This window comes from Stereum hirsutum (assembly GCF_000264905.1).
Source record: "Stereum hirsutum FP-91666 SS1 unplaced genomic scaffold STEHIscaffold_6, whole genome shotgun sequence".
In the NCBI taxonomy this organism is placed as follows: Eukaryota; Fungi; Basidiomycota; class Agaricomycetes; order Russulales; family Stereaceae; genus Stereum; species Stereum hirsutum.
In genome coordinates, this window is record NW_006763136.1 from 1,441,862 (window position 1) to 1,465,947 (window position 24,086).

The following is a 24,086-nucleotide window of genomic DNA, read 5'->3' on the forward strand; positions in this document are numbered from 1 at the left end:
TATGACTTGGACGGCAAAGTGGGCACGCTAAAATATGGCTGCAATTTATCTGTCGTCAGTGCCATAGCTGAAGTACAATGCACTTGTCGTGGCCCAGGCAACGTTGACATCGCGACATTAATTGCACGAGGCAAGAACAAGGCCAAATAGCCATTGATGTCCCGCTATGGTAGCAAAGTACAAAACACCAATGTCGTTATATTTTCGTGCCTGGGAAATACTATGAGCCAACCAGAATCGAGACTGCGGTGTCAGGTCAGCCAAACCCAACACAGCAGGGAGATGCGCCTAACACGGTCGGGCGACAGGAAAGAGCGAGTGCTGCCTGTGAGGATGACGTGAATACGGTTGGACAGATAAATACAGCACAAGGATGGGGCTCTGTACACTCCAAGATTCCAGAGAAGTGATGAGGTGATTCCATGGAGAAAGCGAGAATAGCGTGACGAAACATTGATATACAGAGACGGATGACGAACGAAGGGATGAGACGAACGAGACCATGTAATAGCATTCAAAAATCGCCTAGATCAACCTCTATACTCTCGAGAACCTTCGACGTAAAGTCGTCCTTGGCTACGGGCTTGGTCGACGGACTTGCAGGTGACGCTGCGCCCGGAAGAGGGGAGGCAGAGCCTGGGGTAGTGGGAAGTGGAGTAGCATTGCCTGGTGTCCCTTGCCTTTAGGGCACGTAGAACGACCATGAGAAGGAAGAGGTGAGTTTGATCGGACACATGAAGACGGCGTAAAAGGACCAACCTCGAAGCGAACATTCTCGGAACCGTCTTCAGTCGCGCACTAGGGTCGATGGGCACATTCCCTGCCCCAGTCAAAGCAGCCTGCCGTTCCTTTCGTCTTCGCTCTGCATCAGCTTGAGCGGCCAGACGCATCGCCTCTTGGTTTGCCTTCCGATTTCGCTCGTTCACTTTCGCCATGATATCCGCCACTTCTGGTTCCCGCTCTTTGAAATTGGGATCAGCAGCTATGGTAGCGAGAATCTCCTCGAGCTGCTTGTCGAGAACGGCAACTTCTGCGCGGTCATTGCGCTTCATGGCGAGGTTGCGCATCTGTATGATTCGTGTTTTCTCTAGTAGGCGGGCAGCGTTTGTCTTTGAGGAGGGGTTCGCGCGCTCTTGAATCTGGCTTTTGCGCAGGAGTACGGCGGATACGTCGCTCTGTGCAGCCGGTGATATGGTCTCAGCCAATAACCCAAAGCAACTTCTATAGGATAAAAACGAACTTCTGTTAGGGGTTGCGACGTTAGTTTCTGGATCTGCATGGCCTTCTTCTCAACCTGGCGCTTGAGGGGAAGTTTGACGTTTTCGCCTTCGCATGTTTTAAGAAGTCGTTCAAACTCGCGCTGTTGGGGGAGCGTGGTCAATGAAGGGGCAATGGTGATATCTTGGGATATAGGCATACCGCGGTGAATACTGCGTTTGAGACCTTGTCCATGGGGAACGCCTTCACTGCCGTACCATGCTTCAGTTCGAGATTCTGATCAATGAGCTGGTCGTTGATCTTGTACGGCTTTGCCAAATCAACAGCCAGATCTGTGAACGAACAGGCTTCAGATTTTGATGCAAACTGTAGGTCACTCCGAGAAACCACGTACTCGATATCTCGCAGATGCGGTAGACAGGTTGGTTGCCTTCTTGACCGATGAGATATCGGACCCAAGCGCCTAACAGCACAAAAAAAAGGTTGTAGCGAAAGGCGCCTAGCGTAGTGAGTTCATGGCCCACCTTTCACATAGTCCTCAAACCATGGTGATAGGCAGTGTTTCGCCAAAGCATCCCGCGTAAGTCGAATCTTCTCCAAGTCCAGTACTGTGATCTTTTCCTCCTCAGGGTTGTGCTTCCCAAGAATCCGTCGTTCTCGCTCTTCTTCCTGTTCTTCTCTCGTGATTTGCCCGTCTTCGTCGTCTTCGTCAGAGGTTTCCATGTCCATGGGGGAAGATGAACGATCGCGTTTTTCTGGGGATGAACGAGACTGATAGTAGACGATGAAATTCAGAGAGCAGAGTCGATTTAGGGGTATGGGAGACGGACCTTCTTCTTCACATCCTTCGCCTTTCTCCGGGCCTTCAACTCGTCGAGCTTCCGACTCTTTTCCTTTGTCGCACCACGAACAGCATGCGCACCTGCGAGATGAGGACGAGTGAGACAGCATCATTGCGAAAAACCCAGATTAAGAAGTGCGTACGTTTCGCAGCCTTTGACACGCTATCGTCGTCCACTCCACCTTCCTTCATAGCCTTGAACATTTGGTCCAGATTCCGTTTGTCCTGTATTCTCTGTAGCTCTTCTTGCCGCTGCGCTAGAACCTCTTCACGCTCCATCTCCGGCATCTGTAGCAATCTAATTCCCCGTGAGCTTCGTCTTCAGAGGTAAAGCCTTAGAATCGACGCACTGTTCCCTGTCATACTCGTCCGTGTACTTGTTTTCCAGGGGGTAGGGATTCAGATCATTCTCTTCCTCCTCACTCTCGGGTCCATCTCCTTCAGATTCAGTCTGTTCTGCTGCTCTAAAGTAGTAAAATGGATGGGTCAGAATGGTACTGAGTGAACTATGGAATGATGAGGGACGCACTCTGCCTTTCGCCGCTTTGAACCCTTCGCGCCGTTCTGACGTCTTTTGCGCTTCTTGTCCGTTGCTCCTGCGAGCTCGAGAAGCTCATCAGAGAATGCTTCATCAGAGTCAGACATGTCTATAAGATAATAGTCGAAGAAGAAATGCGAGAGGTAGAAGGCACTGATAGACCAAAAGAGACCTGCGACGCGGGTCTCGAGAAGACGAGAAACAGTCACATGACTCGGAAGTTGCCAGACAGGTTATTGCCACACTCGCCACGCCAGCACCTCAAACTTTGGGTGAAAATTCAGATAATGCAACTGGAAAGTAGGAGTTGCATAGAATGGTGCAACCATACGCGAAGACAACCATCAGGATGGCGTGGCGTGAAAATGATAGGAACAAGGCGGTTCCACTCAGGTCTGCTCTGCCACAACGATTTTCTTTCTCTCTGCCTTGGGTTTGCTCTCGCCCGCCCTCGTGTGTTTTCTTCTTCTCTCCTCCTTGACACGTTGAGCGTCCAACATGGTCCTCTTGAGTTCTGCAGCCTTGTATACTGGTCTCGGTATATGGCGGGTCCTGGGTACAGTCTCTAGCGTTGAGTAAACTGTCAGAAAATCCAGAGTAAATCAATGCGTACCTCGAGACCTTGTTGACTTGCGTGTCCATTTTCCACTTGTCCTTGAGGCTGTCACGGTACTCGATAGCTGCCCTCTCTCTCGCAGTGACAATGCCAAGCTTCTCATGTGCCTTTGCCTTCCATATCCTAACATTCCCATCGTCCGAACCAGATAGCACGAATCTCGCGTCCGCCGTAAACATCGTGGACAAAACTCTGTCAACCAAGACGTCAGTATACTTACATACCCCGTACGACTTGCGTAAGAATACCATACCTCTGCATCCGTTTCGTGTGATAAACCTCTGGCGCTGTCCCTCGTCCTTCCTGCCATATCCTCACCGTCCTGTCCCAGCCTCCGCTCACAAACTCAGTCCCCGTAGGACTCCAATCACATGAGATGACCGCAGCGACGTGCGCCTTATAGATCTGTGATGGCGTCTCGAGTTTCCGAATGTCGAATGTGTAGAGATTGTGGTCCTCTGAGGCGAGCAGGATACTTGTCGGGAACGTAGGGGACCATGCTAGCGAGTTGTTTTGCATCTGAAAGATATGATGATGTTTGCTACAAAGGATCGGTGATCGAAAGGGAGGAACATACCTGCATGACTACTCTCCTCTCAGCCTTCCCTGTTCGTATGTCATAAAGCGTGAAGGTTCGATCTGTGCCTATGCTGGCAAGGACAGAAGGTTCTGAAGCGTTAAAGCGAACGTCGGTGATGGTCTCCACTGAAGTAGGGAATGTTAGGTTGGTTATCGGGGTGCTCCTACATTGCAATAGCGGGTAAACAACATGACAAGGGGCTAAGTTCAGTCGTGATCGTACTTTGTCTCGTCCCAGACTTGCACAATATTTGATGCCGTGGCGAATACGGGGTCATGACGGTGGTGGTCTATGGATCTGATACAGTTCTCGGTCAGCTTGCCGTAGATGATACCAGCCAAGACGGCAAACTCACTGAAAGGCGGTCTTCCCGGGGAATACTCGCATCGGTTTCCGCTGTGGTGATATAAGATTCGTGCGAAAGCAAGACAGTGGAGATGGACATACTTCTGATGGGCCAGCACCTGTCCCGTCAACATCGTCCACTAATGGCCGCATATCCCACATCTTCACGTTGTTATCGACACCACAACTCAATACCCTTGTTTGGTCCGCCCAGCATAGACCTGAGACCTTCCCCTTGTGCGCGTTCGGCGCCCTCGCAACGTGGGCTCTCCTTCCAACATCATGAACGATGATTTCTAAAACCCGTCATACCACCAGACCAGATAGAGCAAGTCAAATCCCAACCATACGCCGCCACATAAAAGTCAGCAAATTGACTCAAACTGTTCATAAAAGCCACACGCACTCACCTCCATCCCAACTGCCACTCGCAATATCCGTTACACTCCCAGGCTTCCTCTTCATAACCGACACCGCATCCACATGTCCCTCCAGACTCGCCACGAAAGGCTTTGCAAACATACGTTCCATTTTTGCGGCGTTCAAAGCGCGAGTGCGTTCTCTTGCTCGAGAGAAAGGGTGCATAAGTGGATCGAGATTACGTTGAGTTGGTGTTGGATCTCCTGGGCGAGCTGGGAGATGCGATGAGGGGTTATGCTGGAGGACGGAAATTTTCTAGAAATTGGGTAGTGGACGGAAGTCATGAATGACAGTATGGGATGCAAAATGTACAAAAACTTACAACCATGGCGGATGGGCCTGCAAAACGTCAAACCGTAACAATTTTGTGTAACGTAGAGGCGGAGATGTTGCAAAGCAGCCGTTTAGAGGAAAAGAAAAGTATGGTCAGAGACGTACGCTCGAAGGTGAGATCTGGTCGAAGGTGTGGCACGAAGAAGATCGCTGTCTGACGTGGTGCTGCTGATGAGAGACCAAGTCAGTGGCACTTTCTGGGCCACACTTCCATTGCTGGTGAGTTCAACCGTTCATCAGACAAAAAGATGTAGCAAGAAGGTAAGGTCGCATATGAAGATAAACACTATAACTACACAGGACTGCGGCATGAGGGACATAACAAGGGAAGATCAATACTAGCCTTCACGCACGCCTTCTCCCACCGCATCCTTGGCCTCTTCCTTTTCGATCTTTCTATAGCCAAGTCGTCCTGCTCATCAACATCATTATCCACGAAAGCACACATACGTTCCATCCACTTATAGCACCTGGCCTTCACATCATGGCCATCCTTCAGCTCAAGACAATCCAGGACCAATCTCCGCGCCTCAATCACCTCCTTTATATTCCCCGCAATTCCTATCCCCACTCCTTTGATAATCGGTGACTGTGCTACCTTCACCAACTCCCTTGGTAGCTCCTCTAACATAATACCACTAGCACCTTGCAAATTTGGTTCTTGATATGCCCATATTTGAGGTGTTGTCGCCGTGGGGTGAGATCTGGTTGATATTCTGATAGTGAGAGCGGAACGCAGAGCAAAAGGTCCTTCATCGTCATCAGGAACCGAAGATAGCATACGTCCGTCGCGTTCAGCTCTCCCCATACGAGTGTCGAAGTGTCGGTCATACAGTAGACATGGTTGATGGTACCACCTCTGGCAATTCGGACGCGGACAGAAATGCATGACTGTGTCATGATCCGGGCTGTAAGGTTGGTTGCATCCGAACGTGCCGTGGCACAGAGGGAGATTCGGAGGCTGTTGGCCATCACATGTTCGGGAAGGTACATAGTTTAGTTAGTAAATCTGCTAGTAGAAGGACGCTGAAAACTCCTACCGAAAATTCATTTCTCTCTGGATCATATCGTAGACGTCGACAATAAAATTCACCATCGTTGATTTGTTCTTGGTAGAGGCTTGTCTCGGAATATCTCTTGACGACAGTGTGCCCTGGAGTCAATCCAAAGATGAGGAACACGTTAACCATTAGGAAAGCCTAAGAATATTTTACCTATGACACGGGCGAATGCAATATGATCAAAATGAGTAGTGAGAATGCGCTCGTAACGTCCCCATGTTCTGTGCTCGCTGAAATGAAAACAGTGAGTGTATCATCGTGGAAGAGCGGGACTGATACCCACAAGCCTCTTAGTTGCTGAGACAGCTCTGCCTTGGAGTAGTACCATTGTACTCTCACCCACCACATTTCCTAATACGAACATGTTCAGATAGTCCGGCCTTCAGATAGTGCAATAGCATAGAGAAGGGGTGAATCAAATCAATTACCTTTCCTTCTATCTTCCGCAGACCAAATTCCACTATCTTTGCTACGAAACATTGGTGCAGGGGATAGTCCACTTTCTCTCCAGCCGAGTTCATGACCAGGATGCTGAAATAGTGAAATAATGTTAGTGGCTTGTTATGCTTGAAGTCTAGGACAACAGTGCATCTCACTCTTGCCCTGCTCGATATTCAGACCTGGATCCCTCTTCACGTGTTTCCTCAACTGAAAAGATGAAAGCAATTCAGGTACAGGCGCAGATCATAGAATCTGAGTACCATGGCACGGAAACCTACCAATGGAATCGAAACGATCCAACATCTGCCACTCTGCAGGTGATGGAGTCTCATCAAATGAGAGCTGCTTTTTTGCCTGAGGCTATGGTAAATGGAATGCATGAAAATCATTTATTACAGAAGAACATAGCCAAAGGCGTTCACATTGGGCACTCACGGTCACTTTAAACTTGTTGAAGTCATAATTGTAGCAGCAATAGAATTGACCTTCGTGTTTCTCCCAGGGTATGAGAGCTGACTCGTCATATCTACGGACAATGACAGGCTCTGGTTATGCGGTATGACACTCAGTAAGGACATTCCTCAAGGGCAAGTGTAAGTTTCTCAGGACTCACCTTTGATCGTAGAAACAGGGATTGAGTCGAAATGATCCGATAACAGTCGTTCCCAGGGATCAGCACCCTTTGCGTCACTACAGTTCATTCATGCAGTGCTATAGGTCAGCCTTGGAAGGCGACAAGCTCAAATAAAACATACAGCAATGGATTGACGTGTGCGATATCACGTCGAGAGTAGTACCACTGCACTCGAGCCCAGTCCTTCTTCTAAGGTAGCAAAAGCCGATAGCAAGCATTCATATCCAGCACACTCAGAGAACCAAGAGCCTGAGAAACAAAGTACAGACCTCATCCTTGTCATCTTCCTCGACTTTTGTGGCAAACTCGATAATTCGCCCGACCCAGTATTTGTGGATATCATAGTCAATGTTTGGGTTCATTCCCTGACCCCAGACAAGAACACTGCAATTGTGGCACAACATTACGAGGTCACCTGTCGAGTCCAGTTAGTTCTGTTCAGAATGGACTTACTCTTCCCCGGCCTCATACTCTGTTTGTCATCATGGTCAGAGCTCCAGTGCATTATCATCTCAAAGTAAAGTTCTCCCCAAAGAAACGGAGTAAATGACTGGACACGCACCATCACACCGTACAACATGGTGCAAGGACGTCCATTCCTTCTCGTCGAGTAACGACGTTCCGGAATCAGACTCTGTGTCATCCGTGGACTCATGATTAGACTCAGTGTTATTCAGACTACGGTAGTCCCAAGTAAACGAGGCGCTACGTCCTTTCTTCTTTACCTGGCGCGGCATCTGTACGGACGGCGATTAGATGAGAACTGAGAAAGACTCAAGACCGTGGCGGTAGCTGGCAAGTCGAGTCGTCGAACCGGCGGCGCCACCTTCGCGGACCTTAGAAAATCTTCACACGCCATCGCCACATCTTGACCGCGACGGCGAGTACAAACAATTCCACAGGACGGCCTAGTCGCATACTAGTTATCGCTGCGCCGAGTCCGTATAGTTTTATTATTCTCTATCAGCTTTCATTTTGAATCTCTTGCTTACTTTCACGACACTCCGACCGAGAGCCCCCAGGCCTCTGCTGCTCCCGTTCAGTATACCGTTCCGTCTGTTCAGAGACCCGTCGTGACATCTCGAACAGCGAATGTCCCAAACATACAGCAGGCAGTCTAGTATGGCTTCCTCTCAAGCAGGACCAGCCGGCTCAAATCAGGAACCCGACCGCAAACGTCCCCGCCACGAGATGGACGCCGAGCTCCTCACGAACCACCCCACCCTTTACTTCGACGACGGAAATCTCATCCTGCAATGCCACAAAACACTATTTTGCGTGCATAAGTCGCTGTTATCGAAACATTCTCCTGTGTTTCGGGATATACTAGCCCCGGGGCTTCAGTTATTGGAGCTCAGGGGGAAAATGTTGCTGAAGCTGCCGGATGACAGGGATGACATGGAGGCATTATTGGGGACCATATATGATGGCTTGTGCGTGTCCTCTATCTCATCCTGGCACACCGTCACTTACTCTGCATAATACTGACGCAATTTTCCTCTAACCAGACGCGTCGACTTCCCCGAAATCACCATTTTGAATTTCCCCACCATCGCAGGCATGCTCCGCCTCAGCAACAAATATGCCCTCGACCGCCTCAAATCAGATATCCTCGCTCGTCTCAAAAAAGAATGGCCTGCTTCACTCATCTCCCACCTCGACAAAAATCGAGCCTTCACTCAGAAATTGGCTCCCGCCCAACCAGTCCCAGGCCAAGCGCCACCCGCTCTCCCAGTCTTCGACGTAGACCAGGACCTTATCGTGCACCCCGCAGCAGTGATTGCTGTGCTGAGAGAGGTGAAGTGCACGGACGCGGTGTTATTGACGCCTCTATTCTACGACTTAAGTCGGAGGGTGTGGCAGTTGGCGGGGACGACGAGTGGCCATCATCTTGGCCCTCTCGGCGCCTCTGATGTCGAGCGTCTTCTCATCGGCGTCGTTCGACTACGCACCTCGCACATGCTCAAAGCATCTGCGACTACGCTGGCCATGCTGCCCAGTCGAGAGCATCAGCCCACCTGCGGTACGAGATGGGCCTCAGCATATATTCCTGCGTTGAACCGGATATTGATCAGGGATAGTAACCTGATGTCTGAGCCCGTGGAGGATTGGGAGGCTGCGAAGCTGTTCGTGAGGGCCATCCCGGAGCAGCAAGGGATGTGTGCTGGGTGTAAGGATGTGGTAGTGAAGTATGTGGAAGAACAGCAGAGGCTGATATGGAACTCTTTGGCGGCCAGTTTCGAACTGGTGGTTGGATAGACGATGAATGGGTGTGCAATTTTTCCTCGTGAGCTGTCATGTCGTCCCTCTTTGTGTGGCATCAGCGTGGACGAGATTGGTGGTAGTCCTCATGAGCCGATCTAATTTTATGCTGTACCTGTATTCGCTTTTGCTAGCTTGCGTTATGTTTTCTCGCTTTCGACCAACCTATCGTACTTACGCCTTTCGCCATTCTCCCACCGTTTTCATGTTCTGTTTTTGAGACCAATGATTACTTACCTGAGTAGTATTTACTCCATAAAACGTCTATATCTCCCAGCCGTACATCATCTGAGTTGTCTTGACAGAAATCCAACCATTGTGATCATTCGCTCGCAGACGACTCGCAGAGATCTTTTGGGAGATTCACAGAAGCAGCGAAGCACACAGCAGCAATCTCGATCGCATATGGGGAGCCACGTGCGGTGAATGTTCCGTCTTCCGCGTTGGACGTTACGGTTGAAGCTTCAACCGTAACGTCGACCTTGTCTTGTCAGCTCGAGATATTCTCCATCCCCTGCTCGACCAAACCTAGTACCCAGACATATCATCGTGCGTGGCGCCGAGCACCTGAACACGGCGTTAACACGGACAGCACGTAGTAAACGCGTGCATGCCACGCTCCCATCTCGAAAGTCCTTACGAACTCGAACCTCTGAACACTTCGACGTCCACCTTTCCCTCAGAGAACATCATGGAGCATCACACAGAGCTGTCTGGTGGTTATAGCGACCAACGAGAACATCTTCTGGGCGAGGCTAGTCCTACCGTAGCGACAGACGAGAAGAAAGGTGAGATTCATGTCTATCACCCCGTTGACGTTCTACGATTTCCCATTCTCCAGGCATGACCATAATGTATCTGCTACAACATAACTAAGATTATAATCTGAATGCGGGAGTGCGTTAACCCCGACTGTTCATCTCCGTCGGCATCCCATGTCCAATGTCTCCTACCTTCGCCTATTTCGTTTGCGATCTAATACCCCCTTTACCTCATCCAGCGTTGCGTCGGTTGATACTCAAGCTTGGAGCCTCATTCTTCCTCTTTGGCCTCATTAATAATGGTACGTTTCGAAGTAACCTCACTTCAACTCAGCTCTAAATAAAGGATTTCTCCCCAGTCCTCTATGTCATCATCCTATCCGCCGCTTTGGACCTCGTCCCTCCATCTACACCGAAAGGAATCATCGCATTCTGCAACATCGCACCCGCCTTGGTAGCCAAGATTGGATGGCCATATTTTCTGAAGGGACGGATACGCTATGCGAAGCGACTCATAGGGTGCTGTGTGCTCAGTGTGGCGGGGATGATCGTGAGTGCCACCTTCTCTTCTACCAACTTCCGCAGCTGAGGAAACGGGGGGAATACACAGGTCGTAGCTGGATTCGATGGTCTTGCTATGCGATTGCTCGGAATCTGTTTGGCCTCGTTCTCTTCCGGACTCGGAGAACTCACGTTCCTCCAGCTTTCGACGACTTATCATCCACCTTCCATCGGTGGACACAGCGTTGGGTATGTGGCACCACTCTCTGTCTTCGGCGTTTCTCTCTGAGTATATCACTTATAGATACTTTGCATCTGGGACGGGTGCTGCTGGACTCGTCGGCGCTTTTCTTTGGTGGGAGGTACGCGGCCTGGGCGTCAGAATCGGTGTTGGCATCTCAGCGGTACGTCCCATCTTTTCTCCTTCGGGCTCACTGTCCAGTTCGTACGACTGAACCTCTCATTGCGTTTTGATACCAAGGTCCTTCCCCTCATCATCCCACTCACCTTCTTCTTCCTCATCCCCCGCCCCTCTGCCTTCACATCCCTAGTAGACAGCGACCCCGACGTCCTCGAAGATGCACAACCTCGGGCCACTCCATACACTCCACTATCGACGTCGGATGATACGGCGGAGGAGGGGCAGGGTGAGCTTTCTGACCGCCCGGAGAAGAGGGTGTCGTTGAGTGCGAGTGATAAATGGGTTTTGGCGAAGCCGTTGTTGGCTAGGTATATGTTACCTTTGTGTGAGCCGCCTTTGTCATCCGTGGCCCTTGTATGGACAGTTTGTGCGACCTTTGAGCTGACTTGGATTATGGAAACGAAGTCTGTGTCTATCTAGTGAGTTGATGTCGCTGGCCGTTTTTCATTCTGAGCGTCTATTGACCGAGGATTGATCTCCAGTTCGAGTATACTATCAACCAGGTCAGTCGTCATCTTGTAATATTTGTATGGCACACCCATAACACACTTTCATCAGGGTATCGCGCCCACACTAGTATATCCTGTCCCGTCTCATGAAGAATATCCTATCTTGAGCACTATAATAAAGTCCATCCGTGACTACTACCCACTCTGGCAGGTAAGTCTACCCTAAAGCCTTTCTTTCGTCGTCTCACTACTCAACCTTCGGACCCTTCTTTCATCATCCACAGCTCGTCTATCAGACGACTGTCTTCCTCTCCCGCTCCTCCATTTCTCTCGGCCTTCCACCTCTGCCAGCTCGCCTACTCTCCCTCCCAGCGATCATTCAAGCTTTCATCCTCTTGACTCTCCTCTTCGAGAGCGCAGTGGGATTCTTCAGCGCGAGTGCGGAGGAGATCAATATCATCATGGTGTTCCTGCTCATCAGCCTGGAAGGTATATGTGGCGGGCTAGCCTAGTACGTCCACACTCTCATAACTTCACATTTCGACTTCTAATCGTTCTCCCTCCAACAGCGTGAACTGCTTCTACCGCCTCAACCAAGAACAACCCGACCCGTCCTCCGCCTCGGACCCCGAACGCGCGAAACAGGAGAAGGAGTTCAAGATTGGGTCCATTGGGTTGGCGGATTCGATGGGGATATTGGTGGCGGCGTTGGTGGCGGTGCCGACGGAGGTAGAGCTTTGTAGAGTGCAGGTCGGGAGGGGGAAGGAGCTTTGTAGGCAGCTTTGAGGATTCGGAGGAGGGATGGAAGGGTGGGCGGGGGAGAGTGAGTAAGTGGAAGGGACGCGTGTGGTAGGAGGTAGGATAGTGGGTTCGTTGGTAACATATCGTATTAACGTAGCTAATCATATTATCTATTTGTTCTGTCATTCCTCGAACTATCGAAATACCGGGTAGTCAGACGCATGTGATCATCTTCTGACCTTGTCAACGACTCGATTAGGGTTCTCTAGGTCGCGCTTGACTTGTTGAGACGAAGCTGAAGAGGTGGCTAAGGGAGGAAACAGACCAGAACAAGTCTGGAGCTTTTATTCAATGTATCTACGAGTTTTTATACATTCAGACTTAATAAAAATACCTAAGCATGAATGACTCGAATGAATGAGAACAATGAGAGAATAATTGCGCGATATAGAAAGCTAGCCAATAAAATCAAGAGCTTTCTAAGCAATATTCAAGAGTAACAAATAGAGAGACAAGGATAAGAAAATGGCTCAGTAATCGAGTACAGTAATAATAATGTGAGCATTACAGAGCAGCACAAGATCAGAGAACGCTCGAAGAGGACGATAAGGAACGACGGGGAGATGATCTCGATAGAGATCAGTGAGGTGGCCCGAGCTGGGTGGCGTAAGTAAGATCGCCGGGCCGGCAGCCGATTCAAATCATCGCTGATTTGACTCGTCTGCAGTCTTTGTGGCGAGGGTGTTTTTGTTTTTATTTCGCTCATGCATTCGTAGGTAAGAATACTAATATATTTTATAGTACTACAAAAAGTTCATAACAGACCTACACAAACAGGAGGGCCAGCGACGCTGATTACTCCACAACTTGAAAAGACTTCACCCTCAATATTGACTCCATAAAGCAGATCATGACACGAGAGGAGTACTTGTATATCTCCGTGATTTTGAGTAAAACGAGTGGAAGCTCAGGAGTATAGCTCGACCCAGACTTGAACTGGAATTCTTCTACCGTGTAGCAAGAGATCAGTGCAACACTATGAACAGACGCGTTACCAGTTACGCTACCGAGCTTGCTATACATTGGAGATACTTAGGTATAGTGTCGCACAAGAAGTCTTAAGAGCACAAAGCAACGAGTGGGAGAGGAGAATAAAGCGACTGTGCCACCCGGCCAAGAGCCGAAGAGTGAAGTGGCGCCGCAAACATGTGATCTCTGTCCCGGGACGTCGGACGCGACAAGCTTTCATCACACCAGCTTCCTTCCTCAACCTCTAATCCTTAAAACTAACTATGGCCAACCGCTTAGAATCCAACCTTGCCACCCTCCGCCAACGTCTTCCCCCTCGTCTGCTCAAGCCCACTGTCGGTATCGTCTGTGGCTCGGGGTTGAGCACGCTTGCGAACAGTCTCCGCGATGTTGTGATTGTTCCTTATGCTGATCTTGAAGGATTCGGAACGAGCACTGGTGCGATCTATCTTGTATCAAACTTTTATTTGGAGGCTCACCTGACGGGGTTGTGTGAACCAATAGTTCTAGGACATAAGAGCGAGCTCGCGTTCGGATTTGTTGGTGAAGGTGAGGGCGTCCCTGTAGTGGCGATGCTAGGTCGGGTGAGTCATCTCAAACAATCCCCTCAGTCTCTGTCCACCGATGGCACCTCTGCTAGATCTACGGCGTGTATATTCTAATCCGTTTCCTCGCCAGCTAGTTCCATCCATATGAGGGCCACGGACTGGCCACCGTTGCGTACCCGATCCGATTCATGGCAGCTCTCGGCGTCAAGAATGTCATCAGTACGCCACGTCGGCTGCGATTTTTGCAGAACCATTCAAGCTGATTCATTGTCCTATATTTAGTCACCAATGCTGCAGGAGCTCTGAATCCCTCCCTCGAAGTCGGAACTAGTACGTCTTCTCCCCCAATAACTACGACTCCTCGCCACTCACCTCCAAACCCCACCCAGTCGTCGTAATCCACGACCACATGTCCCTCCCCCTTCTCACAGGCCTCAACCCCCTCCTCGGACCCCCCACCTCCCCCACACACGCCCGCTTCGTCCCCCTCTCCTCCGCCTACTCCCGCCCCCTCCGCCTCCTCGCCTTCCGCGCCGCGCACTCCCTCTCCCTCCCGTTCTCCTCCCTCGCCGAAGGCACCTACGCCTGGGTCAGCGGTCCTACGTATGAGACCCCCGCCGAAGGGCGATTCTTGAGGGCGGCGGGCGCGGATGTGGTGGGGATGAGTACGGTGCCGGAGGTGGTGGCGGCGAGGGACGAGGGGATGGGGGTGTTGGTGCTTAGTTTGGTTACTAATAAGGTGGTGATCCCTGAGGGGTATGCGAGCGCGAGGGAGGAGGTCGAGGCAGAGGTGAGTGTTCTGCATCTGGTGTGTGGCCCATCAGAGCGCCGACTGATGGATTGGTGTTTTTTTCTCGTACAGCTTGCCGGTCGTCCCATTCAACGCCCCACCACTCCGGAGGTGTCGCACGAAGAAGTGCTCGAAGTCGGAAGGCAGAAGGCAGAGGTTATGAAGGCGCTCGTGGCCAAGATCATTGAGACCATTCCGAAAGCATAGAGAATTCGTCGGGCAACAGTCCATAGATGTGCACATTACATATTCCCTTCTGCGTGCATGTCTGTCTTCATCTCTGCGGCAACAAACTCGAGATAGATGCATACAATGTCTTTTCATTAAGTCCTCCTCCGCCACTCAAATCTTAACCCTCTCATACTTAATCCACTAATTTGAACTGCCACCAAATGCACCCATGTCCCCAACCCTACTCTTGCGCCTCTGCCTCCACCCCCGCGTCCACCTCGGCGACATGTGTCGGCTTCTTCCCCGTCCTCCACCAATCCCAGATAGTCTCAGCGGACAAATTCTCGAGAGCCTGCAGATAATCATAGAACAGGCTCAAACGCTCGTTCTCCTTCATCTTGATCGTGCGCTCTTCGCAGGCGGCGAACTTCTTCAAAGTATCGGAGAGGTTCTTCGCGTTCCAGTGGATGCCTTTGCCTGTGTCGTCATTGTCGAGGCGGACGATATCTTCGAGTATGCCGCTGTCGCGTAGGAGCGCGACGCCTGCAGGCGTAACAGCAGCTCAGCGTTCAACGTTCAATGCTCAACACGTACTACTGCTACAATGAAAGTCCACTTGCCAACAATACGTCCTTTGACCGGACCAGCTTTGCTGCGTGAGGGTTCCGTACAGTAAGTATTAACGGACCAGCTTAATCGTTCAAAATATGGACCGACCTTGGATATATTCGCAGTTTGGTACGATCCACTTTGACCTTGCCTTGCTCTACCCAAGCGCAGGCCGCTTTGGCGGCGGCCTCGTAGGAGGGGAATTTCTTGACCTCTTCGGCGAGAGGTTGAACGTCTTGAGCTTGAGACATCTCGATGAAAGTCGACGTGGATGGGAGATACTCAGGGTACCTCACCCCTTGCCAAACTTATATCCACACGCCAGGCCGCTCGCTTGAAGCATGATGCTTGGAAGATGTGGTGTGTGACCACGGACGATATTCAGGTGCAGTCCATGCTAGGCATCTATGACAGCGTTTTCCGACCTCCGAGCAGAAGAAGGTGGAACTATGACAATACATGGGGTGCTCTGGCTGAGGCGAAAGCTCTTCTCGGGACAAGTCTTGGACGCAACCTTGCTTGCACCGGAGCAGAGAGCAGTATGGAAGTCTCGAGATGAATTTACGTTGACCTGCAGTGCGTGTTAACTTATTTGGGGAGGAACACACCAGGGCGCAAGGAATTGAAGATGTCAGCACAGCGTCATAGAGCAGTAAAACAACAATGTAGATGTATAAGCGTCCTAAACAAGATAGAAATCCGTTACGTCACCATCCTGGACGCTGCGTTCACGAGGTGGACTTCTTCGCCTTGGCCGCGAGCTTCTTGTCGAGCTTGCTCTGCAGAAACAAAACAACACAAAAAACCAAGGTCAGCAAACCTATCTTCTCTGCTCCCCTCCCCTCCATCCCTCTCCCTACCACAACCCAATCGAACAAAATACGAAAGAAACGCACCTTGACAGCATCCATATAAACATCCGTAACGACCCAATGCTCCCTCTTCATCCCCTTCCCATGGATCGCCAACGCCAAATCCTTCGTCATCACCCCGTCCTCATCAATCACCTCCACACACGACTTCTCCAGCTCTTCCGCCCACTCCTTCAACAGGGTGTTCGAATCGAGTTTCGCGCGGTGGATGAGCCCACGGGTCCATGCGAAGATGGACGCGACGGGGTTCGTGGACGTTTCGTTGCCTTTTTGGTATTCGCGGTAGTGCCGGGTGACAGTTCCTATTTTATCGCACCCAAAAACAGAAAAGTCGTATCAGAGGATAGCCGGGGGAGGGAGTAGAAACGTACCGTGCGCCGCCTCACTCTCGATCACCTTCCCGTCGGGCGTGATCAACTCGCTCGTCATCATTCCCAAACTTCCGAAGCCCTGTGCGAGGATATCAGACTGCACGTCTCCGTCGTAGTTCTTGCACGCCCAGACGAATCCTCCGGAGGACTTGATGGCCTGCGCGACCATGTCATCGATCAGACGATGTTCGTAGTAGATCCCGGCTTTTTCGAATTCGGGCTTGTATTGGCTGTATGGTTGGGCAAAGGTACGCTGAGTAAGGGGAGAAGGAGGGAGAGAGGGGGAAGGGGAGGGGAGGAAGTACGTACGATTCGTAGATCTCCTGGAAGATGTCCTTGAAGCGGCCGTCGTACTTCTTGAGGATGGTGTTCTTCGTCGACATGAACTAAAAGCGAGCACATTATCAGCTTAAGACAACAGTGACAGTAATGAAGTTATGAAATGGACGTACGAGCGGCATCTTCTTGGCCAACGCCATCTTGAACGAAGAGTGGGCAAATCCTGATATCGACTACTCAAAAAAAAAACTGTCAGCATCGCGCCCCACACGTCGACTTGACCAAGTAACAAGGGGAGACGCACGTCATCAGTGTTATACATCGCCATCGCCACACCCTTGCCCTTGAAATCATATATATCCATGACAGTCGGCTTTCCTCCTCCCTCTGGCGTATACACCAACTGAATCTTCCCGGGTCCTGGTGCTACGAAGTCTGTCGAGCGGTATTGGTCGCCGAAGGCGTGACGGCCGATGACGATGGGGTTTGTCCAACCTGGGACGGGGCGGGGGATACGGTCGAGGATGATGGGTTCACGGAAGACGGTGCCGCCGAGGATGTTACGGATCTGGTGCAGCAGGTATATAAGGTCAAATTGAAGTTATGGTCCAGGTGGTAGAATAAGTGGTAGGTGGAGTCTGACGTACGGTTCCGTTGGGCGAGCGCCACATTTGTTTGAGGTTGAATTCCTGGACGCGAGCCTCGTCAGGAGTGATGGTCGCGCACTTGATACCAACACCGTATTCGAGAATGGCATTGGCGGAGTCTACGGTGACTTGGTCGTTGGTCTGTCAAGAGCGGTAGAACGCGGTGGTCAGTCAATATAAGACCAGTGTGGCGCCGGATAATGTGACAGGGGCGGCTCGTCTTCAGCGTGTTAAGCGGATGGAAATGGAAGGATCCAAGGGTATAGACAAAAGGATGGGAGGACTACTCACAGCATCACGGCTCTCCACGCCAAGGTCGTAGTACTTGATGTCCAGGTCCAAGTACGGCAGGACGAGCTACCGTACGCCACACAAATTCAACAGACGATGTTACCAACGGAAAATGTCAGTCAGAAGAACACTCATAGCAGGGCAGTAGCACGCACCTCTTCACGAATCTTCTTCCAGATGATACGGGTCATCTCGTCTCCATCGAGCTCGACCACCGGGTTCTTCACCGCAATTTTGTCATCTAAATGCAGCCGCCAGCGCGCATATCAAAGCAAATCCAAGGATGCCAACCCGAAGGAGAAAAATGAAGTCAGCCCACTATGAACCTCCGACATGACCGGGAAAGACGCCTAAAGACTCACACATATTCGACATCGAGCTCGCGAATCCTCTAGCAACGAAGAGAGAACTCGAGGGGCTCTTCAACGAATGCGAATATATGGGAACGAAGGCCGTTCTCCCTCGAGGGAGGCGTCCAATCGTTCGAGGTAGGACCATCATCTTGTGGGTTTATCCTATGAATGTTTGGGTTACTCCAAGACGAGATAGGATTCAAACTTGACAAGACAGGTCGAGCGTGGGCGACTTTGTCGGGGAACTTGACTAGCTATGGACGCGGTTGAGTGGAGGGTGGTTGGCGGACGGGTCCAGCGCCAGGTCAGGGGGTGTTCGTGATGGTTGATTCAAAAGAAGCGGAAGATGAATTTCCTGGGTTTTATCCTTGCCACCCGACTTGAGTAGTCCCCAAGGAACTAACGTGCTGGCCGGTGTATCGTCGGGTCGTCGGCCGTGGCACGGTATCCCGCTCTTTCCTCTTCTAATCAGCCTGCTGACCCCAGAAACAACATGGGCGACGTGGGGAACGAGGAAGGGTACCCATAAACAGCCTACTCGACGCGTTTCGCTGGGTGCAGTTCAGAGGTGGTCCGTGTGGTGGACGTAAAGATACAGTGTGTGATATTACTACGTATATGTGGCGTCGTTGACACCATGCTGCTAATAACATGCATGGCAGAACGCTATAATTACACGACCATCCGAACCTTCAGCTTGTCTCCGTTCACAACCTCATCTTTCTTCGACATAAATTCTTCCATATCCCAAGTGCCTACATTGCCGAAGGTCAGGTTTTCAGAGACGAGGGCATTTTCAAGCTGAGGCAGCATGAGAACTCACAACTAATATATCGACCAGCTAACCAGTCTCTCCTCTCTCTAGTGAGAAATGCAATGGTATCCCCAGCCATCTCGGGTTTATCGTTCAAAACTGCTTGTATCTCTGGGGACAGACGGTATCCCATCTCTGTGAGCACACTTCCAGGGTGAACGGCGTAGGCCAGCAGGCCTTGAGCTCCATGATCCACCTATAGTACACGGCGTGAGTCGATTGAAGTATGGGACGGATCTACACAAAACGTACGTTCATAAACTCAGTCAAACGCAGAATGGCGAGTTTACCGGTCTGGTACGCTGAGTACTATCTCCTCTATCAGCTACAACCCATTCACTAGCAAACGAAATATGAAGACGCTCACCCCAGCAAGGATCCAATGTGCCCCGTTCGAACTTACGTTCACGATCGTCTTCTCCTTGCTCTTCAACACCAACGGCAAAAACGCATGCGTCACGAGGAACATTCCCCTTACATTGACCTCCCAAGTATACCACCAATCATCCACGTCAATGTCGCCCATCGGCTTTCCCGTCTCTATAAACCCAGCATTGTTTACCAATATATCCACCCCACCTTCCCCGAAAGCCTTCTCTACATCCTGCGCGGCGCGTTTGACGCTCTCCTTGTCGATTACATCAAGCTGGATCTTCACGACTTGGGGAGCAGGATGCCCCGCCTTTGCGGACGCGTTGAGGATCTCGGACTCGAGAGTGTCGAGGGACGAGCGGGCGCCGAGGGCAATTTTCGGGGCGCCGGATTGAGCGAACGCGAGTGCGATGCAGCGGCCCATGCCTTTGGAGGCACCGGTGATAAAGACAGAGTGAGACGTATGGGCTTTGTTAGACTTGAGAGGATCGATGAAGGGGTAGGTATCGTTGTGGATCGTATTGGTGAAGTACGTCCCTATGATTATGATGGGGCAGGACGTGTCAGCTAGACTAGTAGTAAGTTGGGAGGTGAAGTCGTACGGACCTGTGTGGGCTTCGAGCGGTGGGAGCTCCGTTTGAGACATGGCTATAACTTGAGCTCGATCTTCGAAGGTTGAGGCTATCAAGACTATTGCAGTGAGGTCAAGGTGTGCATCTAAATCCGCAACGAGACATTCCAGGTTTATATATAACTTCAAGTAGAACGGTGGCCACAACCAGCCACAGGAGCCCCACAGCCTGAGGTACGTGAGAACTGCAAGTCGTCATGGACCCACAAGTGAGCCGATAGAGTTGAATGATAGCCAGATGAAGTTCCAGCTCAATTCTAGCCATCAAATGGTCACTCCCCGACTAGAAGACTCGGTAACTCGGCGACCGTGGGTTCAGTACATGTTAACTGATATTGGCAGTAAGGCAGGGCCCTTGTCTTATCATAGCATGAGTCGCTGTGTCGGTGGCGGCGCGATCCCAGGTTTATTTATAGCCTGGTAGGCATCCACGCTCAACGTCGACCTGCCTCATGCCCTGACCGGGAAGCACGAGGCTGAGAATGCCCAGTTTTCCAATCAAGCTTTCAAGCGAGAGTTTATGTCGGGTGATGATTGACGGCAAAGCACCCTAGCTCCAATGTCTGCGCGAGAATCGACAACAATAGTATCACCGAATGGCAATGATGTGATAAACGTACATGGCATAGTCGACACGTATAGGAGAAAAGCATGGCGGTAATGCTAGGATCAGACGACCATTCGAACCTTCAACTTATCACCGTTCACGATCTCGTCTTTCTTCGATAAGAACTCCTCCATATCCCAGGTACCTATGGGATGAGCACTTAAGCTGTGGAAAGACAATTCGTAGAAGTATAGGGCACTCACAACTAACATAACGATCAGCCAACCATTCCCTCCTCTCGCGGGTGAGAAAGGCGATGGTATCTCCCCCCAGCTCAGGTGTATCGATAAGAAAGGGCAGCGCAGCTGGAGGTAAATGACCACCCATCTCGGTCGGTACAACGCCAGGGTGAACGGCGTACGTCAACAAGCCTTGGGCCCCGTGATCCAACTATAAGTATTCGGCATAAGTTAAGGCGTAGAGTAAATTTGCCAATAAAACGCACGGTCATGAATTCAGTCAACCGCAGAATAGCCAGTTTGGCGGTCTGGTATCCCGAGCACTAGAAGACCCGACAATCTACTATGAGCTCTGTACGAATGCGAACTAAAATAGATGGGAGGATACTCACCCCAGGTACCATCCAATGCGCCCCATTCGAACTGACATTAACGACCGTCTTCTCCTTGCTCTTCAGCACGAAAGGCAACAACGCGTGAGTCACAAGGAACAGTCCCTTGATATTCACCTCCCACCCATACCACCACTCGTCTACATCGGCTTCCCCGATCGGCTTGTTCGTCTCTAGGTACCCTGCATTATTCACTAGTATATCCAATCCGCCCTCCCCGAAAGCCTTCTCTATCTCCAGCGCAGCCCCTGTTACGCTTTCCTTGTCGGAGACGTCGAGGCGTAACTTCAGTACTTGGGGGGCAGGAAGACGTGCCTTTGCGGTAGCATCGAGGATCTCAGACTCCAGAGAGTCGAGTGAGGAGCGGGCTCCGAGTGCGATCTTGGAGGCCCCAGATTGAGCGAATGCGAGGGCGATCCGTCGTCCTATGCCCTTAGAGGCGCCCGTGATGAAGACAGAGTGAGATTTATGGGCGGAGGAAGACTTGGTAGGATCAATGAACGGATATGTATCATTATGAATAGTCTTCGTGAAGACGGCGCCTGCGATGACAATACGGTGGAATATTTCAGATGCGCGAAGAGCAATGTGTGTGATAAGACGTACGAACCTGAATGTGCTTCAACTGGTCGGAGCGTCATATGGTACGTGGTGGGGGCTATTGGAGTTGTAACTATTGTCGATGCGAAAGTCTTGGTGCAGCAATCTAGGTATATATACTCTTGCATCAATATGAGTATGGCGGTATCCCTAAGGGAACGGCGCAAGAGTATGCCACAGTGTGTTATGGAGGCAAGCAGATGTCGTCACCGAATGGCCGCTGACACTTTCATTAACTAGAACTAGCTGGTAGTCGTGGCCAAATAGTGGTGGAGCGGACAATTATTGCCAACTCAAGACAAGTGAAATTAAGAATGGACGACAAGAAAAGTCTGCATCGTTCCCAAATGGGTGAGGAAGCGAGCGGCATGTAACCAAGACAGACAACCCAAGCCTCAGCAATGACGAAGGACTCCGGTCAGGGAAGTTGTGCAGCGGCCCAGCGTGGAGATAGACAGGAATAGACGTCCTTCGGTAACGTCGATGTAGTCTCCTGAATCTTTCCCCATTGACAAGCCCACTGACGACACTGTCCACGAGGGAAGAGAAGGTCATATATCACGGCGTAAGATAGACCAAGTCAGAGGCAGGAATCACTTAAAATGAGGAGGAGGAATATCTCTGTTGTCCAAAGCGCGCTAACCCGGGCAAAGATCGTGTTTAGAGTGTACGACGGAATTATACTACCATCCGAACCTTCAACTTGTCTCCCGCCACGATCTCGTCTTTCATCTCCAAGAGTTCCTCCATATCCCAGGTACCTACGTTCGAAGAACTCAGTACCTGATAGTCGCGACCGAGGCCACCTTGCAGATATGTTAAGCATGTAGATAGGGACTTACAACTAATGTAACGGCCAGCCAACCATTGTCTTCTGTCTCGAGTCAAGAAAGCAATTGAATCCCCAGAGAGTGCAGCCGTATCGATCAAGACGACGTGGGCCTCTTCGGGCATGCGGAGCCCCATATCGGTGGGCACGCCACCAGGATGGATAGTGTATACCAGAAGGCCTTGGGCTCCATAATCCACCTGAAAAAGGACGAAGAATGTATGAGAAGGGTTGTCCACATGGATGAAGAAAATACGTACCATCATGAACTCAGTCAAACGTATGACGGCAAGCTTGCTAGATTGATATGCCGACGCCTGTAATAATACCAACCACGATATCAGTGCTCGTCCTGTCGCATCACCACATTGTAAAGCGATCTCCTCACCCCTGGGGCTGTCAAATGCGCCCCGATTGAAGTCAAGTTCAATATCGTCTTCTCCTTGCTCTTGAGCAACAACGGGAGGAATGCATGTGTCATCAAGAACACCCCTCTGACGTTCATCTCCCATGTATACCACCAATCATCCACGTCAGCATCACCCATCGGTTTGAACGTCTCCAGCCACGCAGCATTGTTGACCAATATGTCCAGCCCTCCTTCACCAAATGCCTTGTCCACCTGTTGTGCCGCACGTTTCACGCTCTCCTTGTCGAGTACGTCGAGTTGGATCTTCATGACCTGTGGCGCTGGGTGCCCTGCCTTTGAGGCAGCGTCGAGGATCTCAGATTCAACAGAGTCGAGGGATGAACGGGCGCCGATTGCAATTTTCGAAGCACCAGACTGAGCGAACGAGATAGCGGTTTGGCGGCCTATGCCCTTGGATGCACCGGTGATGAAAACGGAGTGTGATTTGTGGAAACCGGAAGATTTGAGAGGGTCGATGAAGGGGTAGGTGTCATGATGAATTGTCTTCGTGAAGCTGACACCTATATTTTGAAGTCGGGGTGATACACATGAGACAGGATGATGATTCTAAGGTAGAAAGAATCCAAAATGTAAACGTACCGGTATGAGGTGGGAGAGTTAAACCGATTCGCGACATGCTTATTTGATGATAGACGGGTGGAGTTCAATGGCAAAAAGTTCTTTTACAGAGGGCTTATATACGAGCATCGGAGTAGAGTGTGCCATGGTTAGACACGAGAACAACCGGCGATATCACTGCCAATTAGCCACTTGTCTTCCGAACGTTCTACCTTGTTTGTCTTCAGCCACAAGGTCACAGTCATGCAACCCACTCGCATCCCGATGGTTCACCGGCTGGTGGGAATGCCATCAGCTTTTTCGGGAAACACCAAGCAAAGAGCCACAAGAGGACCGGTATCGTCCAGTCACAGTGTTTTCGAATGTGGGAGAGACCAACAATGAGTGGTCTAACAACGAGTATCTCATGATCAGGCTGGAGGATGGACTGGTAGGCTCATTGCCAAGCATGTAGTACGAGAACCACAAACTCAACTCTACATAGCTAGACGTCCTAGGTTGCGCGTGAAGGTATGATTACAAGATTGGGACATGAAGAAAGCAAGAGAGCAC

The 24,086-nt window shown here is 50.8% G+C and overlaps 11 protein-coding genes and 1 pseudogene across 12 annotated transcripts; 3 read left to right on the forward strand and 9 right to left on the reverse strand.

The window, feature by feature from the left end:
* Window positions 1-111: 111 nt before the first annotated feature.
* Window positions 112-2,738, reverse strand: STEHIDRAFT_146802 (plus-3-domain-containing protein). The gene is made up of 10 exons (XM_007303604.1): window positions 2,589-2,738; window positions 2,410-2,523; window positions 2,203-2,357; window positions 2,049-2,140; window positions 1,743-1,989; window positions 1,613-1,681; window positions 1,420-1,550; window positions 1,241-1,360; window positions 760-1,175; window positions 112-680 (listed from the first exon to the last, which is right to left on the reverse strand). The coding sequence occupies exons 1-10, from the start codon at window positions 2,702-2,704 to the stop codon at window positions 515-517; spliced, it is 1,626 nt and encodes a 541-aa protein (XP_007303666.1). The 5' UTR covers window positions 2,705-2,738; the 3' UTR covers window positions 112-514.
* On the reverse strand, window positions 2,724-5,155 carry STEHIDRAFT_121047 (WD40 repeat-like protein). The gene is made up of 9 exons (XM_007303605.1): window positions 4,881-5,155; window positions 4,549-4,813; window positions 4,241-4,434; window positions 4,149-4,189; window positions 4,016-4,090; window positions 3,791-3,956; window positions 3,467-3,732; window positions 3,211-3,405; window positions 2,724-3,149 (listed from the first exon to the last, which is right to left on the reverse strand). The coding sequence occupies exons 1-9, from the start codon at window positions 4,884-4,886 to the stop codon at window positions 2,987-2,989; spliced, it is 1,371 nt and encodes a 456-aa protein (XP_007303667.1). The 5' UTR covers window positions 4,887-5,155; the 3' UTR covers window positions 2,724-2,986.
* A 74-nt stretch (window positions 5,156-5,229) lies between these two features.
* On the reverse strand, window positions 5,230-7,813 carry STEHIDRAFT_146804 (uncharacterized protein; the record flags this gene model as incomplete). Its single annotated transcript, XM_007303606.1, has 14 exons — window positions 7,590-7,813; window positions 7,481-7,499; window positions 7,297-7,411; window positions 7,149-7,216; window positions 7,007-7,083; window positions 6,829-6,938; window positions 6,672-6,753; window positions 6,549-6,600; window positions 6,381-6,483; window positions 6,236-6,303; window positions 6,106-6,182; window positions 5,932-6,044; window positions 5,342-5,852; window positions 5,230-5,303 (listed from the first exon to the last, which is right to left on the reverse strand). Exons 1-14 carry the CDS (start codon window positions 7,762-7,764, stop codon window positions 5,230-5,232), a joined length of 1,644 nt encoding a protein of 547 aa, XP_007303668.1. The 5' UTR covers window positions 7,765-7,813.
* A 336-nt stretch (window positions 7,814-8,149) lies between these two features.
* Window positions 8,150-9,286, forward strand: STEHIDRAFT_156396 (uncharacterized protein; the record flags this gene model as incomplete). Its single annotated transcript, XM_007303607.1, has 2 exons — window positions 8,150-8,460; window positions 8,536-9,286. The coding sequence occupies 2 exons, from the start codon at window positions 8,150-8,152 to the stop codon at window positions 9,284-9,286; spliced, it is 1,062 nt and encodes a 353-aa protein (XP_007303669.1).
* Window positions 9,287-9,835: 549 nt separating this feature from the next.
* Window positions 9,836-12,315, forward strand: STEHIDRAFT_121049 (batten's disease protein Cln3). The gene is made up of 11 exons (XM_007303608.1): window positions 9,836-10,077; window positions 10,290-10,352; window positions 10,410-10,600; window positions 10,661-10,800; window positions 10,856-10,955; window positions 11,033-11,297; window positions 11,378-11,391; window positions 11,455-11,475; window positions 11,531-11,632; window positions 11,706-11,932; window positions 11,991-12,315. The coding sequence occupies exons 1-11, from the start codon at window positions 9,900-9,902 to the stop codon at window positions 12,205-12,207; spliced, it is 1,518 nt and encodes a 505-aa protein (XP_007303670.1). The 5' UTR covers window positions 9,836-9,899; the 3' UTR covers window positions 12,208-12,315.
* Window positions 12,316-13,138: 823 nt separating this feature from the next.
* STEHIDRAFT_t139 lies at window positions 13,139-13,235 on the reverse strand (annotated as a pseudogene). Its single transcript has one exon. The product of its transcript is annotated as a tRNA-OTHER (tRNA).
* Window positions 13,236-13,454: 219 nt separating this feature from the next.
* On the forward strand, window positions 13,455-14,736 carry STEHIDRAFT_130799 (inosine guanosine and xanthosine phosphorylase family protein; the record flags this gene model as incomplete). The annotated part of the gene is made up of 6 exons (XM_007303609.1): window positions 13,455-13,629; window positions 13,696-13,775; window positions 13,874-13,958; window positions 14,022-14,069; window positions 14,129-14,529; window positions 14,602-14,736. 6 exons carry the CDS (start codon window positions 13,455-13,457, stop codon window positions 14,734-14,736), a joined length of 924 nt encoding a protein of 307 aa, XP_007303671.1.
* A 205-nt stretch (window positions 14,737-14,941) lies between these two features.
* STEHIDRAFT_156399 (uncharacterized protein) lies at window positions 14,942-15,560 on the reverse strand (the record flags this gene model as incomplete). Its single annotated transcript, XM_007303610.1, has 3 exons — window positions 14,942-15,243; window positions 15,330-15,352; window positions 15,418-15,560. The coding sequence occupies 3 exons, from the start codon at window positions 15,558-15,560 to the stop codon at window positions 14,942-14,944; spliced, it is 468 nt and encodes a 155-aa protein (XP_007303672.1).
* A 411-nt stretch (window positions 15,561-15,971) lies between these two features.
* Window positions 15,972-18,495, reverse strand: STEHIDRAFT_121051 (isocitrate dehydrogenase). Its single transcript, XM_007303611.1, has 10 exons — window positions 18,132-18,495; window positions 17,925-18,010; window positions 17,770-17,835; window positions 17,479-17,619; window positions 17,136-17,399; window positions 17,005-17,064; window positions 16,862-16,938; window positions 16,553-16,782; window positions 16,206-16,483; window positions 15,972-16,088 (listed from the first exon to the last, which is right to left on the reverse strand). Exons 1-10 carry the CDS (start codon window positions 18,133-18,135, stop codon window positions 16,038-16,040), a joined length of 1,257 nt encoding a protein of 418 aa, XP_007303673.1. The 5' UTR covers window positions 18,136-18,495; the 3' UTR covers window positions 15,972-16,037.
* Window positions 18,496-18,703: 208 nt separating this feature from the next.
* STEHIDRAFT_121053 (NAD-P-binding protein) lies at window positions 18,704-20,012 on the reverse strand. Its single transcript, XM_007303612.1, has 5 exons — window positions 19,915-20,012; window positions 19,304-19,845; window positions 19,189-19,245; window positions 18,946-19,132; window positions 18,704-18,877 (listed from the first exon to the last, which is right to left on the reverse strand). Exons 1-5 carry the CDS (start codon window positions 19,952-19,954, stop codon window positions 18,795-18,797), a joined length of 909 nt encoding a protein of 302 aa, XP_007303674.1. The 5' UTR covers window positions 19,955-20,012; the 3' UTR covers window positions 18,704-18,794.
* Window positions 20,013-20,457: 445 nt separating this feature from the next.
* Window positions 20,458-21,758, reverse strand: STEHIDRAFT_110647 (NAD-P-binding protein; the record flags this gene model as incomplete). Its single annotated transcript, XM_007303613.1, has 6 exons — window positions 20,458-20,502; window positions 20,627-20,691; window positions 20,750-20,936; window positions 20,992-21,048; window positions 21,118-21,659; window positions 21,728-21,758. 6 exons carry the CDS (start codon window positions 21,756-21,758, stop codon window positions 20,458-20,460), a joined length of 927 nt encoding a protein of 308 aa, XP_007303675.1.
* A 555-nt stretch (window positions 21,759-22,313) lies between these two features.
* STEHIDRAFT_78357 (NAD-P-binding protein) lies at window positions 22,314-23,601 on the reverse strand. The gene is made up of 5 exons (XM_007303233.1): window positions 23,556-23,601; window positions 22,935-23,476; window positions 22,807-22,863; window positions 22,560-22,746; window positions 22,314-22,478 (listed from the first exon to the last, which is right to left on the reverse strand). The coding sequence occupies exons 1-5, from the start codon at window positions 23,590-23,592 to the stop codon at window positions 22,396-22,398; spliced, it is 906 nt and encodes a 301-aa protein (XP_007303295.1). The 5' UTR covers window positions 23,593-23,601; the 3' UTR covers window positions 22,314-22,395.
* Window positions 23,602-24,086: the final 485 nt, after the last annotated feature.